Source organism: Mustela nivalis (assembly GCF_964662115.1).
Source record: "Mustela nivalis genome assembly, chromosome: 7".
NCBI lineage: Eukaryota > Metazoa > Chordata > Mammalia > Carnivora > Mustelidae > Mustela > Mustela nivalis.
The window spans coordinates 69,452,054-69,469,114 of NC_139026.1; the positions used below are offsets into that span (position 1 = coordinate 69,452,054).

The 17,061-nt window shown below is 38.7% G+C and overlaps 1 protein-coding gene across 2 annotated transcripts in view; it reads right to left on the bottom strand.

The window, feature by feature from the left end:
• Positions 1-17,061, bottom strand: part of STK38L (serine/threonine kinase 38 like) — an 86,787-nt gene that overhangs the window by 21,780 nt on the left and 47,946 nt on the right. For both annotated transcript variants that reach the window (XM_082738523.1, XM_082738522.1), the window contains 2 exons: positions 7,873-8,017; positions 4,326-4,377 (listed from right to left, as the gene is read on the bottom strand). In XM_082738523.1, coding sequence (XP_082594649.1) covers positions 4,326-4,377; positions 7,873-8,006 — 186 coding nt within the window. In that variant the 5' untranslated portion in view covers positions 8,007-8,017. The remainder of the gene's footprint in view (positions 1-4,325; positions 4,378-7,872; positions 8,018-17,061) is intronic.

The window sequence follows — 17,061 nt, forward strand, 5'->3', positions numbered from 1 at the left end:
AAACTTGTTTAATCTGAATGGAAAAGATCTCATTGCATCCATAATCATGCTCAAAATCAACAGGAGAGAAGCCATTAAAGAAAATAATGCTCACTAATATTTAATAGCTTGTGTAATGCAGCAAGTAAACAATGTTTATGCAGTCTGGGATCACACTATAACATTGTCACATTATTTTTTTAAAAATACACATTTTTTAAAGATTTATCTATTTTTATTTTAGAGAAAGAGGGGGTGTAGCAGTGGGAGAGGCAGGGAGAGAGAAGCAGACTCCCCACTGAGTGGAGCCCAAGGCCCCAAAACCCTGAGATCATGACCTGAGCCAAGACCAAGAGTCCAGCGCTTAATCGACTAAGCCACCCAGGTGCCCCACCACCCCCGCCATGATATTAGTCTTAAAATCAGTGTTGCAGTTCAGAGGGAGGTGAAACAAGCTAGCATTAAAAATATATATTGATGAAGCACCTGGGTGGCACAGTCGGTTAAGCATAGGACTCTCGGTTTCCATTCAGGTCGTGAGATGGAACCCTGTGTAGGGCTCTGGGCTCAGCTTGGAGACTCTCTCTCTCTTTTCCCTCTGTCCCTCCTGCACATGCACTCTCTCTCTCTTTCTCAAATAAATAAGTAAATCTTAAAAAATACATTGATGACATGATGAGCACTGAGTATATAGAATTGTTAAATCACTATATTGTACACCTGCAACTAATCTAACACTGTATGCTAGGAATTATACTATACTAGGAATTAAAGACTATACTAGGAATTAAAGAATAAACTCAAAAGATATATTGATAAAAAAAGCATGTTGATGTATCTGCTCATGACTTGTATAGATTAAGTAGCCTTGAAAAACAAATTAACATTTTTGTGGTAATCATATTCTCTTTTGCCAACGAGGAAAATCTGTGGGCAGGCTTAGCATTTCATGGCTCCCTTTTGCAGTTTAAATTTGTTTATTTTGTTTTCCCATTAGAGTGTATAATATTCCATGTCTGATGGGATTTTCTTAAGTGAGATGAAACCAGACATGCATTGTTTTCTTCCTTTCTCCATTCCTTTTTAAATGGGTAATCCTCAGATTCTCAATCTGTGGGATGCTGAGTTTTTGTACAAGACAGTGTACACAGAAGTTCTGAGATAGGAAAGAGTTCTGCTGGCAATTTCATCTCCATATATATCCTCTACATGACCACAGTACATGGTTTAATTTTCACAAGTAACTTTCACAAATTATTTTACAAAAATTTTCTATTATGAATGAATTAAGGATAAATACTAGCTTTCAATTTAAAACTAGATTTTAATAAAACAATTTTATTTTTAAAAAATCCACCGCAGGGCATCTGGGTGGCTAAGTCAGTTAAGTGTCTGCCTTCAGCTCACTTCATGGTCTCAGGGTCCCAGACTGGGCTCCCTTATCAGAGGGGAGCCTGCTTCTTCTTCTCCCTCTGCCCCTCCGCCAACTCGTTTTTTTTTTCTCTCTCTCTCTCAAATAAAAAAAATAAAATCTTTAAAGAGAAAAACTCACCCCATATAATGATAGTTACAACATATTTGATATCAAGGTTAAGAGAGGATGTCTATTTTGTAGAATTCGCCATGATCTAAGACCTAGCATGGGGCCTAATAATAAGCACTTGTGGAATTAAAATTTTAAAAAAAATTTAGAAGTTTTATAGTTATTATGGGCCACTAACTGTTTTTAGGTATAAATCATATCACATTTTTTCCAAGTTGATTAGAAGAATTAAAGAAAATAGCTCTAAATGTATTTTCTCCTTCCTGCTGCAGAACAGAGATTGCAAACTGAAAGCTACTAATTGTATTCAACCTACAGATGTATTTGATTTTACCTACAAGTTGCTCTTAAAACACTTGAATTATTCGCCAGTATTTTAAAAAAGCAAATAATGTCACATAAAAGTCCAGATTTCCAGCCTCTCTTGAAAAACGGGAACTTGGCCACACGGGGCCAAAAAGGCAGTCAGTCCTCTTTTGATGGACATCAGTTCTCTAACTGATGCCAGTCATCAGGTGACATGTAGAACAGGGCTGGTGCTCTTGTCTCTTTTCAGTAAAGTGAAAAGAGGTATGTCTTTATCAAAAGATAAACTGTGAGGATCTGATATTTTAGAAAAAGAAAAAAAAAATAGAGCCTATTTCTTTGTGGAAATCAAAAAACATTCTTGGGAGTTGAACGTGCAAACAAAGTGTGTTGGATCAAAAGAATATATAACCTAAGATATCATGAAAATAATCCAGCCAGCTTCCCTCATTCATGTTATCTGCTTGACCCCTGAGCATCTATTTTTATAATTTCTCTTTTGAGAATTCAAATTAAGATCTTATGCTTAAGATTCATTTATATATATAATGTTTCTCCATATATGCAAATATAATGATGTGTAATATGCATTAATACAATTATATTGTTAATAATAAGGAAGTTATTAATGCTAATGAATAAATGAGAAAAGGTGTGTGCTTTGCTTTATTTTTTCTTTATTGACTGCAATACAGATCTAAATCACTACCTTTCTCCTTAAAGTTTAAAGAATATAATTAAATGAGTTTTAAGACATTTATCATAGTAATTTTATGCAAATAATTTAGGTTTTCTATGCTGAGTCAACTGATTAACAAAGTAACCACATTTGGTACAAATCATAAAATGTTTTATTTTATTTAAACAGTGCCAGCAGAAAAATAAAGGAACAGTCTTAGGAAAGGTACAGGAAAGATTAAATAATGGTTTGATTTCAAGTCATCATTTGGAAGATCACTCTTAAAGTACAGAAATTCCTTTCTGATCACTGAAAACTGCTAAACTGATCACTCTCAGTTGTATCTCCCTATTGCCTGGACATTTCTTAGTAAACTACTACCAGCCAACCTTTCCATATGTTCTGTCAATTTACCTTGCTGTGTCCTTTACTGCCTTCTTTATAGTTCATTGTTTGGCAATTGTTTTCTATTTATCTCTTAATTCTAATGTAAGTCTCCCTATTTTTCTAAGATTCAGATCAGTTGTTGCCTCTTTCATGAAACCTTTTTTGGTCCCTATATTAAAAAATCCCTGTATTTTCAAAGTTTGCCACATTCTATCATGTATACATATTTTTATGCACACACAATCATCATCACTCCTAACTGGTAAACTCCTGGAGGGAAAGGCCATTGTTCCTTTATTCACCAAATATTTATTCCATCTGTAGCCCTCTGCCGTGTCTGGAGGTGTAAAGCTGAATGAGACATCATGAAGTGTCTACTGTGGAAGGGGATATTTTAGCGCTGCTGCGGGGACAGGAATGGTGCTCGTGCAGAACCCAGGGAAGATTTCCCCGTGGAACGGAGGCTCGAAGTGAGGCCCAGAGCTAACTGAAGAAGAATGGGAATTGCATAAGGGTAAAGAAGTTCTAAATGTCAGAAACAGCCTGTGAAAGGTCCACAGGCAAGAACGTGGAAGTCAGAGTAACCCAGCAGTGGCATGGGGCATGGGGCTGGGGGACAAGAGATGAGGCTAGGATGAAACGCGGAGACCTAACTGTGAAGGCTCCTGCACTCATCCCAGAGTACTCGGGACCCAATAATGGGTCATAAGCAAAAGAATGATGGGATCAAACCTGTTTTTAGATAGAGAACTCTGGGTGGGGTGTGCAGAAAAGCTGGGGGTGGGAGTGGGGCCCAGACTGCAGGAAGAGAACCCAGCTGGGGGCAGTTTTTCTTCAAGTGAAACACATAGTAATTTAAAGATGGGGAGAGGCACTGGACTAGAGAACTCAATGGTCTTAAGAAATGTTCAGGAAAAACTGTGAGAAGATTTGACAATTCACTGATTCTTCTTGGAGCCCACTTTTCCTGTTCAGTGCACTTAGGTTACTGTAGACCCTGTTGACTAATCTATGTTCTCAGAATTGAAACGATAAAAAGCTGCCTCCTTTTAAAGATCTTCATCATAGCAAGAAAGTAAGAAGCCCATACTCAAATGATGAAATCCACATTACCTAAGTTATAAAATCATCTAATATCAATACATGAAAAAAGTCACTGGGGTTGTCATTATCCAGTAATTAGTCCCTTCCCCAATAACTTGCTTGGGATATAATTGACATACATATAACACTGCAAGTTTAAGGTCTACAATGTGATGTTCTGATGCACATACATATCATGGAATAATTATCACAATAAGGCTAGTTAAAATACCCATCGCCTCATAGAAGTAATTTTTTTTATAGTGAGAACAGTTAAGATCCACTCTTAGTAACTTTTAAGTACACAGTATCATTCACTACAGTTGCAGTAATTACAGCTAACATTACCTCTTCATCTGCTAATCCTTCCTCTTCCATGGCCACTTCTAATTTCTTCTGCCTTTTCAAAGAAAAAATAATTTAAATTTTAAATGCATTCCTAACTATTCCCATTTAAGAAATGTTCATTTATTTATTCGAGTTTATCACTTCAGTTTGCTATGCTAAAAAAAGATATCTCAAGTTGAATCAAAATAATCATTAAGAATACTTTTCTTTCTCAAAATATAAATCCAACCCAGATTTCACTTTCTCATATTGGCCAAAAGAAAAATTTGCTTCTAATGCTGCTTAAATCAATGATTAACAAAGGTGACTAATATTCTAGTAAGGAAAATCTGTTCTCTAATATGCAAACCACCAAAATCATTAACATTTATCAGTGTTTACATTAGAAGTATATAAAAGTAACTATAGTGACTAAAAGTACAAATATGTTAGGTGGATATCCCTTTTTGAACCCTGATTCTAATACTTATTAGCAAAATGAGCTTGTGGAAGGTCTTCATTTAAAGTCTAAGCTTGATTTCATAATCAGTCAAGAAAAAATGTTCAATGCAATTGAGTGTATTTTATTCTAATTCTTTGCAAACTGTACATTAAAAAACCCCCACTAACCACCAGTGCGTTTGCTTTTCTAGGTACAGCCAAGTCCAGCTATTCCTCGTTTTTAGATGGTATCACCGAAGTTGGTCGAGCTAAGCACTGTGGGGAGATGGGGAGGAGAAGGGAAAGGGCCAGCGGATGAAGGAACCCGGAACTACAGAGATGGTTGTGACACTAATTTTGCAACTCATTTCCAACTGAATATTCATCATTTTACTTCTATCATATTGGTTTTGCCTAAAGATAAACCTGAGAGAGCTCTTTCTGATTAGTTCTGTAGTATGTTAGAGTAAGACTAACTTTCCAGGATTTACCTCCATGGGAATTCAAGGGTTGAGGACTGAAATCATCATATACATTTTTTTAGCATTTGTCATTTACAATATGTCTAACGGTAAGCTCTTTCCTAACCCCTTATTCTTACAGAAAATTCATAAAAATATCTAATGGCTGTTCATTAATCAGTATCCCAAAGGCAATGATACCGAATGGCATGTTCTCTGGCTACTTCCCCAACATTTGTAATAGACACCTTGGTGCGTTATCACACTGATTTTTATCTTTCATTTACACACTATTGTCTGAAGCCTAACCGTCAGCATGGAGTAAGCTCTGTGCCCGCCGTCGTCTTCCTCTGGGCCCCACAGAGCCACTTGCTGAACGATTCTGGTTTTCTCCTCGGCAGACAGAATGCACAGTGGAGGAGGACCTCTAATCTGGGAGGGCCCATTTGCATACAGGCAACTTGATTCTCCCCAATCTCCACTGCCCCCTTTCCTCACTGCTTGCCAAGACTAAGACCTCAGGGAATCATCCCTTACTCTGGAGAGAGAGGCAGTAACCTTCGTCTGTTTCTACCATATCTAAACAAGAAGACCTGTGGCTTCTCTGGTACCTGAAAAGAAAATAGTCTTCCTCCTAAATGTCCTGATACTTTGTTCTGATTGGTACTTTATTTGGGCTATGTATTTACTCAATGAGTCAAGCCTTAAAAATTCATCACATGTAGTCCTAAAGTATAAGCTTTTAGAAAATAGGAGCTGTTTAATATGACTTCCATGGCACCAAGCTGAGACTGCTTCCCCCCTCCCTTCTTGAAATAACAGCAAATACTTTCAGTCTTACTTCCCTTTGTTTGAAAAGAGGGCAAAACTGAATTACTGAAAGATTTCATCAAGAAAAGACAATGAGCCTTCAAAATTCCGATGCGTAACTTCAGTGTCTGTCTCCTGAAACAGCGGTCTTTCTCTCCCTGATTCTCTTCTACTTTGTTCACTCTCCCTTGGTGACTGGATGAATTCCAGAGACTTTCATTGTATTTACAATTAGTATAATTACTCATATGTTTGGATTCATTTCTAACTGATTGTGTAGTTTCTATTTGTGTCAACTTTTGGCGTTTTACTTTTTCTTTTTCCCTTGCCTTATTTTGAAGCAGGATTTTTTCCTCATTCCATTGTTTCCCTTCCACTAGTTTGGAAGTTATAAACTCTATTAGTCTGAAATGAATCAATCTTTACCTCTCTGTATGTTGTGCCTCTACTGCGGTGACACAAAGATCTCTAGGAACACTTTAATGATACTTACTGCCCTCCTGACTGATAGTCCACTGCGGGAAAATATCTTAATTCTATTTTTAAAAATGTATAAGACATTATCATTATTGCTACTGTTTTTACACTATTTGTGTTGAGATTTATCCCCACACTTATATTTAGATCTGTTTGTGATCACTTTCTTTCAGCCTAAATTGAATCTTCTGGAAGTTTTGCTGATGGTGAATTTAGTTTAACCTGCTTCCTTTTTCCTCTCTTCCTTCAGGAACTTAGGTTAAAGATGTTAGCTCTCTTTGCTATTCTCCGTATCTCTCAACTCTCCTTCCTCTCTTTCTGCCTGTGTGTCTCTAGGTTAACTTCTGAATAATGACTTAAGTTTTATTTTCTAGTTCAATTCTCTGCTCAGCTTGGCTGATCGGTAGTTAAACCTGTCCAACATTTCAGACCTAGGCAGGCACCACTTTTGTCAATCTTTCTTGCTCCTCATTTCTATTCTATTGTTGTCACGATCCTTAATTCAAGCCCTTTCTAAGTGCCTGCACTACACATCACTAGCCTTTCCTGTTTCTTATCTCTCCACACACAACCCAGTCTATACATGACAACTAAAGCACTTTTCTGGAGAAACACCGTGATCACAGATTCTGTTCAAAATCTTCAGGCCTCTTTACTCCCATGAGAACAGCTACATTAGCGAAGCATCTTAGGCTCACAAGGAAAGCTGAAATCCAGCTCGAGCTAGACTGGTTCTTGCTTGACTCAGCACCAAAGGCCATTTCCTCGGTCGGTATTATCCTTCTTCCTGCTCTTTCATCCCCCTCTTCTCCCATTAATGCATGTGTAATTAATCCTCTTCCTTGAGAGCCCTGATAAATGCCACCACCACTTATGACACCTTCCCAGTTACTTTAGTCCAAAGCAACCTCTCCCTTCTTTGCCCTTCTCTTAGTGACGCTTTCCACTCTTTCATGTAATATTTATGGGCCTTATCTCCCTCTTCAGAGTTTTCTGAAGGCAAAATAACACGTCGTTCGTTTTTATTCCTCCACCTCCGCTTATACTATACATGTTTTGGATAATTAATAACATTAATTATTCATGAAGTATGAACATAAATCATAATTTCATGGTTAGAAATGTTTTACTGAAGCTAGTAGTTGACGTGATTTAAGTATATGGGGGCACAGGACAAGAAAAATGCTGCAAAAATAACTAGAGACTGTCAGTACAGGAAACCTAAAAACAGCATACATGGATCCACAATATTTATATTATTAGTGTTAATTATATTATTGTTGTTATATTAATTATAATATTAATAAACATTTACACCCTACTTACAACTTAACGGCTTATTAAACCAAATAGAAAATTCTGACCAGCCTTTACTATACCTGGTTTCTCTCTCTTCATGCTGTAGAATTAGGTTGCTGTAAAAATTCTCCAATGTGAGCTTGGCCACGGTCACCCTCTCCCGGGTGTGGTTGCTCATAGGAAAGGTGCTTGTAGTCCCTGCCGTCATTGCCATAGTAACTGAAACTGAAACAACATATAAACACAAATTGTTCAGTAGAAAAACACTTTCTAACCCTCATAATAAACTCTGGAGATGGTTTAATTTCTGCTAAGCAAAATTCTACCCTAACAGTTATGCTATCCAAGTCTTTCACATTATAAATAACACAATACCAGTAAAGAAAGAGGAAGCAGCAGAAATTATTTTCGGGTTGGTACCACCAGGGGTGAATAAGAGTCAAGAAGCACCAGTCCACACACAACATGGACACATTTTATACAAAAAGTTGTACTCAACGAGCACTCAAAACAAGAGGTTCGATCTATTTTGTTGTTGTTTTATTGATCACTAAGTAAAATCTACAAGATTTTGTTACTACATATGCCTGCACTAAACGTAAGTCTCTGTAGAATTAATGTAGTCCAGTTAAATAGTAAGAAGTAGCTTCCACCATATAAATTCTAGGAAACATGAAGCCGTTTATCAAATCTGCACACAAACGTCAATCTGAAGCAATTCTCACATATATAGGCTTTGCAGGTAAACTACTTTTTTTTTTTTAAGATTTTTTTTTTAAAGATTTTATTTATTTATTTGACAGACAGAGATCACAAGTAGGCAGAGAAGCAGACAGAGAGAGAGGAAGGGAAGCAGGCTCCCTGCCAAGCAGAGAGCCCAATGCGGGGCTCAATCCCAGGACCCTGGGACCATGACCTGAGCCGAAGGCAGAGGCTTTAACCCACTGAGCCACCCAGGCACCCCTGCAGGTAAACTACTTCTAAAAAGAAGCTCCTTTGGATGGAGGCTCTGTTGCCCTATTTCAGTCTGAATCCTATTTCATTTCAGAATGTGCTGTAACAAGGTCTGGTGTACTTCTCCAGGCTGTGAGGTCCATTTCATTTCCAAATGACAGTTAAATACCCATAGGAGTCAGGCAGAAAACACAAATGAATCAAGCCAGGTAACAGCAAGGATGTTTTAGGATCTTAACTGGGCAATGTGTGTCTACCTAAAGCTCAAGTGCCAACTTCAAAAAACCATGGGCCAGCCAAATGAAGTACTGGTTTGAAGAAGATAATTTGGACAAAAAGACAAGGACTGTAGCAAAATGGCTGCTTTGTGAGGGTGGTGAGGCAGACTAAACTGTGGTGGCCACTGCTGCTGGGCAGTGACCCTAAGAGACTTGTCTCCTACAGTCTACAGTCTACATCAGGACCAAAGAAAGACTAGAATGGTTTCATACAGTAAAGAGGTTTTTGCTTGTCTAGATAGAGATCATAACAGACCTAGAGAAGATCCAGATTGCCAACAGTGAGCATCCAATATTGCACTATTAGCTGGAAAGCATAATTCCCCTAAACCTGACATCTACTCCCTAACTGTGTGAAGATACAGACCCCTGAGTATGGACCTGAACTGCAGTAGACTCCAGGGTTAATGGAATGAACAAAAGTCCTTTCTTGCTCCTCAATGTCAAGCAAGTCAACTATAGGTTGAAAGCATACAATTTAACTCTGACAAATTCCCGGTTCTACTTCTCTCTTACTGGCTTTATACCTCAATGTACTGCATAAGCCTCAACATCAGTATGTCTAAACATGAATCTATTCTTTTAGACTCACAAACTTGTTCCTCTGCTGACTACTCCAAAGGTTTTTAGAACAAGAAGTTGATGTCACCTGTTCTCATTGCCTATAGTAAATCCAATTAGCTTGGCATGATAAACAAAGGCAACTCCGGGACACTGAATGGTTGTGCCTATCAGCAATTGTATGATATCTTATTCACCGATTTCTCCTTTTTTCTCCAGAGGATTTAAGAGAGTGGCCCTTCCTAAGCATGAGCGTGTCTCCTCCTCACAACAGCCCTGCAAAGTAAGGAACTGAGGCTCAGAAAAATCCCAAGGCTAGTGTGTCGTAGAGTCAGGATCCAACTCCAGGAGCTGTCTCCAACTTGTCTGTCTAGCCTCTCTACTGCCCCACCCCCACCCCTCTTCTCCCAACATACCAACTCTTTCTTGCCTCCAAACCCTTGTGTGATCTATCCCCAACCACTTCTGACCTTTAAGACCCAGGTTAGCTCAAGTCTTCCTGCGATCACCTCTCTAACATTCCCCACCAGAAGAGGCATAATATTTGGTATTCTTCCATGTGTGTTGCCTAGCACCTGTACCAGTAGGTCATCCATCTCTTCCACTGAACTAGGGGAATGTCTGGGCAAGAATCTTCCCCATTCAGGGGCACCTGGGTGGCACAGTGGGTTAAAGCCTCTGCCTTCCGCTCAGGTCAGGATCCCAGGGTCTCAGCAGGGAGCCTGCTTCCTCCTTCTCTCTCTCTGCCTGCCTCTCAGCCTACTTGTAATCTCTGCCTGTCAAATAAATAAATAAAATCTTTAAAAAAAAAAAAGACTTTTCCCCATTCGTTTTTGAGTATTTACCACAATAGCATTGTGTCTGACACACAGTAGGCTTCAATGAATGAATGGGTCAACCTGACAAATGGGGGCTGGAGGGAGAATTGAAAGAATTGGCAAAAAATAAGGTTGGCTAATATGCAACTATACGAAATTAGTGAACTTAGGAGTCAGAAATTTTGAGATCTAATCCAGGTACTGCTGCTAAGGATAGTAAGGTCTTCTTCCAATCACTAGAACACTTCGAACTCAAGAGGGCTTTTATAATATTTGCTTTGCTGGTTCACCGGCATCGTCTAAGGCCATCTGAGCTGATACGCAGCAAAGCCACAGTGACTTATACAAATGTAAGACATTATTTGAGGCACCTAATTAAATTTTTTAAATGTGCTAAATGGTTTAACATAATGCACATTATTTTTAAAAATAAAAAATAAAAACAAATGGAACTCAAGAATTATCATGGCCAAATCATTTTTGAGTACTGAGTTCTCACTCTTCTTGGAATGTTATCGAAAGTAATGCTGCCACACCATCTTTAGAAACCACAGAGTCACTGGATTCATGGTCTGTCCTTCAGGATCAGATGTAGAAAAGTCAAACAAGGACAAGCAGAACAGGCAGGGTATACAGGAGACATTCTGAGTCCCACTTAATTGGGATTTGAGGATGGAGGGAAGGCCAAGGAAGATGGACTAGAAGTTGAGGAGTTCAAATAAATTCAGGAAATCCAAAGTAAATGAAATTAATCACGTGTCATATTTCAAGACTTCTCAGAATTTTTAATATGCTAACATGCATCTTAAATGCTCAAAGGGGGAGAGATATAAAATTGGCAGTAGAATTCCAAGGAGCTTCCTTATGCATGTAAGTTCATAGCTAACGCTCATCAAACACAAAGAACTTTTTTTTTTTTTCAACATTTGGAGGTAGGAAAACTTAGAAGCTCCAACACAGAGAAATATCTAGGGACTTCTGAGGGTTTTCACATTTGTCCAAAAGATCTGTATCTGATAAGGAATTTTCAAATTGGTTTGCCAGTTCCTAGGAGGAAAAAAGGCCAAGACCCAACTATGGCTGTGCATGTTCCTTTCAAAAAGCAAATGGTGAAAAAAACCCAACCAACCAAAATCTTCTGTAGTGCCTCCTATAAAAAGCACAAAGAAATCACACCTAAGTAATGCTTGCGCAAGTCAGAAAGAAAGATGTGTGATGAACTCAGGGTCTGGCCTTGGAGGACAGATTACTGGCTGTCCAGGGACCTCGTGAAGAAAGCTCTGCCCTTCAGCTTCCAGAGATCCAGAGCAATCAAATTCTGGAAGCTACGTTAGCCTAAAAGAGTTCACAAGGGACTGATATGCATGGCATAACAGCAATTTACTGATTTACACAATAAGAAATTGAGCAACAAGGAACAGAGACTTGTATCGTCTGGCAAATGTATTCCAACCTTGAAGGCAAACTAGATGTAAAACCTTAATTAGGATCAGAAGATTGCTTGGTGAGCACGGCATCAAAACAAAGAGAACCGTTATTCAGTTGTTTAATGGCATCAGACTGAGGCAGATTCTAAAAAAACAAATAAATAAGAGATGCATCATGATCTTGCCCAAGGTACTTTAAAGTAGATGGCCAGCATTAAGCTCTCCTGCTGACTGGGCTTTCCCAGAATGAAGCAAAATTGAGGGGCTAGATATGGGCAGAACTATTACTGAGCAAAACTTTGGGGGACATTTTTGTGAAACAAAAAAAAATTGCTAGGGAATTCAAAACACTTCTAAACATCAGTAATTGTGTGCATCAACAGTACACAGCAATATGACGTTGTTTTAGATAAAAATGTAAGAACCTGAGGTCTTTATAAAAGAGGAATAAACACAGGGTCAGGTTTCTCCCACCATAAGATGATGTAAAGAGTTTAACTCCAAAATCCAAAGGTGGATGTTGAGTAATAAAAAACAATTTCCAGACACTGTATCATCTAATCATGATTAAGTCCTTCTACTCTACTTATACATACACAACTGCAAGTCCGTGTACTGTGTTTAAAAAACAAATCAGAGCAAAACCTATTCATCTTTGTATTCGTCTTTGTAATGAAAGTATTACAACACCAGATGAAGTGCTGAGCACACAGTAGGCATTCAGTAAATGATGGTAACAGAATTCAAATTTAATAGAGTTGAAATTACATGTCTCATACATAATAGTTTTCTTTGGATTAAAAACTACAGAATCATTTAGTGTTGGGTTAACTTCAGAAAAAAAAATCCTCCTTGAGAGACAATTGCAGAAAAAGCCAAAATCCTACCCTTAGTCTTGATTAAATAATGCCATTTAGAAATTAGCTTTAAAAACAAGAAAAAAGGGGCGCCTGGGTGGCTCAGTGGGTTAAGCCGCTGCCTTCGGCTCAGGTCATGATCTCAGGGTCCTGGGATCGAGTCCCGCATCGGGCTCTCTGCTTGGCAGGGAGCCTGCTTCCTCCTCTCTCTCTCTCTGCCTGCCTCTCCATCTACTTGTGATTTCTCTCTGTCAAATAAATAAATAAAATCTTTAAAAAAAAAAATAAATAAATAAATAAAAAATAAAAAATAAACAAGAAAAAATAATTTCCTTCTAACTAGATACAAATTGGCTTTAAAAATTTCAAATTGAACAAAACCAACAACAGAAGTGAACAAATTATTACAAAGAATGACCTAGATGACTGGCACTTATTATATTGCAAATTTATTCCTCTAATGGATTTAACACGGTCCTTTGTCTTTTACTGAAGCCCTTTCTTTAGTCAGAAAAAGAACAGGATACAATTTGCAAGTCTAGAATTCCTGGACTGATAAAAACAACACTAGGTGCCCTTGAATTTCCTGTTCACGTGTTTTCGCCAGACTCCCCTATTCATTAATGTAGACAGTACCAATAGTTAAGTCCAACATTCTTTCATTTATTAAGCCTGGGGAAAGGAGATAACAAATCTGGAACTTAAGTTACCTATAAATAGATGTGTCTCCAACCATTTACCATCAAATTTCTAAAGTAGGAAAACAAAACTGTTTTACCTGACTGGCCAAACACACTACTTAACTGGGGAATTCACCTTAGTTTCCACTACTACGTATCAGAGGAATGAGTATCCTTAACGTTACTGTATTGCCTTGGAGTATAAAAACTTTTCTAAATGCATTTAGTCACAACCATAATGCCCCAAGCTACAACGGGTCTTCAGATTGGATACTGTATATGCTGGGTCCCTAAGGATAGAGCAGCCACAGTTTCTTTCCCCTGGGCAGTATATTCAGAAGAGCAAGAAATTCAGTCAGGTGAAGGCTCAAGTTCCAGCACTCACTCTTCGTGGTTGTATTTTTCCAGTTCATATATACTGCAGATTTATACCATGTGCCAGCACTGCACACATTACTGAGAATACTAAGAAGGATAAAATATAGTCTCCCCCTTAGGGAGTTCACCATCTTATAGGCATGCAAAGAAGGGAGAAATTAGCTCTCCAAGGGTTTAAGAGTAGTCAAAGGTTTTACAGAAGAGGAAATACTTGAACTGAATATTGGGGTGGGTGGGGAGGACTAAGGGTTCACAACTCAGATGGACAGGTCAGAGGAGGAAGAGGTGTAAGGGTGTGAAACAGACTGACATCAGAAGTGTAGACATGGCTTGAGTATATTCAGTGAAACAGCAGAAGATGAAGGTGGAAGCGCGGGTAGGAGTCATGATAAAATACCTTTCTGTCATGTTAAAATATACTTAGCACAAATGGGAGCCATTCAGGGCTTTTAACTAAGTAAAAAGTACTGGCCAACAAATAACATTTCCTGAGGGCTTATTACTCAAGTATCAAGAACTCTGCTAAAAATGGTATATGTTTTAATGCAGCCAATCCTCCTGTCACCAACAAGACCATAAGACCTGAACCTTACCACCCACCTGCATGTACCTACCTACCTTTGTCCCACATTTTCCTTAAGTTCTTCTTTCCAGGTTATCTTTCAACTCAGGCAAAGACCTAATGGGCACAGCATCCCATGACAGAAACCAACACTACCCCTCAAGCTGTAACAGCTGCCATGGGGAAGAGCTCCAGAGGCCCAGACCACCCAGACCAGTTTGAACTTACCCACTGACTCACACCTGCACAGATGGACTCAGGGGTGACCCCCCAGTGACCTCTACCTCATTATCATGCTAAATTCTCCACCCAAGGAAGAGCACAAGCCTCATTAACACAATGTACAATGTATGTCTAGGCATATTTCCTTGAGGCACATGTATGACCATATGGCTGCCTCTACATACAATGACAAGGATCCCCTTTCTAAATACTCATCCTAACCCTAAATAAAAGGAACCCGTTCATTCCTGCTTGGGGAATCACAGCTTTGGAAGTTATTCCCTGTGACCTCCTTATGAGGTGCAAATAAAATTGACTTTGTATGACAACTCCACCTGATGTAGTTTCTATGTATAAGTCACCAAGGAGCTAACTCATGTTGTTCGATTACATGTTAGTTCAGTTACATAACTCATGTTATATTTGGTTATACCTCTCAAATCCTATCTGTTTGGCACTTCAGATAGAGTATGCTAGTACAGGGAGGATGACAAAAAAAAAAAAAAAAAAGGCTGGGAGTAGATTAGATTGAAGGGATATAAATCAGGTTAGGGGGATGCAATAATACATAGTCATGGATTACAAACTTGTGGCCTGCAGTCGTATCAGGCTTAGCTTGTACTGTGACTTAGAAATTAGAAGACTTTGGGGCACCTGGGTGGCTCAGTGGGTTAAGCCCCTGCCTTCAGCTCAGATCATGATCTCCAGGTCCTGGGATTGAGCCCCACATCGGGCTCTCTGCTCATTGGAGAGCGTGTTACCCACCCACCCCCCACCCCTGTCTTCTGCTCTGCCTAATTGTGATCTCTCTCTCTCTCTCTCTGTGTCAAATAAGTAAATAAAATCTTTAAAAAAAGAAAAAGAAAAAGAAACTAGAAGACTTCACATAAGAATTCAGATTTTTGGTCCTCTTGAAAAATCAGCTCAGTCAGTTATGAGGCCACATTACTGCCTGTAACGGAGAGGCAGCTGCCCCCTTGCAAAACAGGACATCCTGCACAAGGCCACCAACTTTCTACTCCTTTTTGCCCAGCATCCTCCACACATTTTATTACCTGACTGCTTCTGGTAAGCAGCTGAAATCACAGACTTTGGTTTAATATGAAAGAATGAGGACCTAATTTAAGATAGTAGCAGAAAAGATTAAAAGAGGGGCTCATATATTCAGAGGGAAAGATGAAATCTATAATTACCTCTGGGTTTCAGATTGGGTGAGTGGGAAAATGGTGATAGCACTAATAAGAATAGGAATTATAAGAGCTAACGTGGTAGGAAAGAAAATAAGTTTAAGTCTGATTCTGTCTGAACTATGTCACCAGACTCAGTTTAAAATTTAGGCTTTAAAATGTGAACTCTAAAGATTTACATTTAGAAATGGAAATGTTGGGGCGCCTGGGTGGCTCAGTGGGTTAAGGCCTCTGGCTTGGGCTTATTAGGTCATGATCCCAGCGTCCTGGGATCGAGCCCTGCATCAGGCTCTCTGCTCACCCAGAGGCCTGCTTCCTTTCCTCTCTCTCTGCCTGCCTCTCTATCTACTTGTGATCTCTGTCTGTCAAATAATAAATACACAAAATCTTAAAAAAAAAAAAAAAAAGAAATGGAAATGTTCCTGAAATTAGCAAAGAGAAAGGGATGAAGAACAACATTCATAAAATACCTAAGAATACCTTGATCAAGAACAAAAAAAAAAGTTAGCCTTTTTATGAGGAAATCTAATCATTGTGGAAGGAAGGGAAGAATTACCAATTAATGGGTTGGAACAACTGGTTATCTATGTAAGCAAGCCAGATTCATTCCACTCCAACGGGCAAAATAAATTCAAATCGTTCAAAAGTGTGATCATAAAAACTAAAGAGGAAAGAAAAGAGGAAGTAAAGTAAAAAGAAAAGTTTAACTTCAAAAAAATTACAAGGAATATTGATGAGTAATTATCTGATCTTTGAATTGGCAGAACTGTATTTTTAAAATCACAATAAAAATAATGCTACAGGGCACCTGGGTGGCTCAGTGGGTTAAGCCTCTGCCTTTGGCTCAGGTCATGATCTCAGGGTCCTGAGAGCAGGGTCCTGCTCCACAGAGAGCCTGCTTCCCCCCTCTCTCTGCCTGCCTCTCTGCCTGCTTGTGACTTCTCCTTCTGTGTGTCAAATAAATAAAATCTTTTTTAAAAAATAATGCTACATATTATTACATAAAAATTTGGAATCTACATATATAGATGTCAAACAAGAGTAAAAGACAGCATTCGGGGAAAAAACTGCAAAATAACAACATGTATTTAAAGTATATATTGAGGGGCACCTGGGTGGCTCAGTCATTAAGCATCTGCCTTGGGCTCAGGTCATGATTCCAGGGTTCTGGGATCAAGCCCCGCATCAGGCTCCTGGCTGGGCAGGAAGCTTGCTTCTCCCTCCCCAACTCCCCCTGCTTGTGTTCCCTCTCTGTCAAATAAATAAATAAAATCTTCAAAAAAAAAAAAAAGTATATATTGAAGTATAAAGGTGTATCTTAAAAACAACAAATTCATTTCTTAAA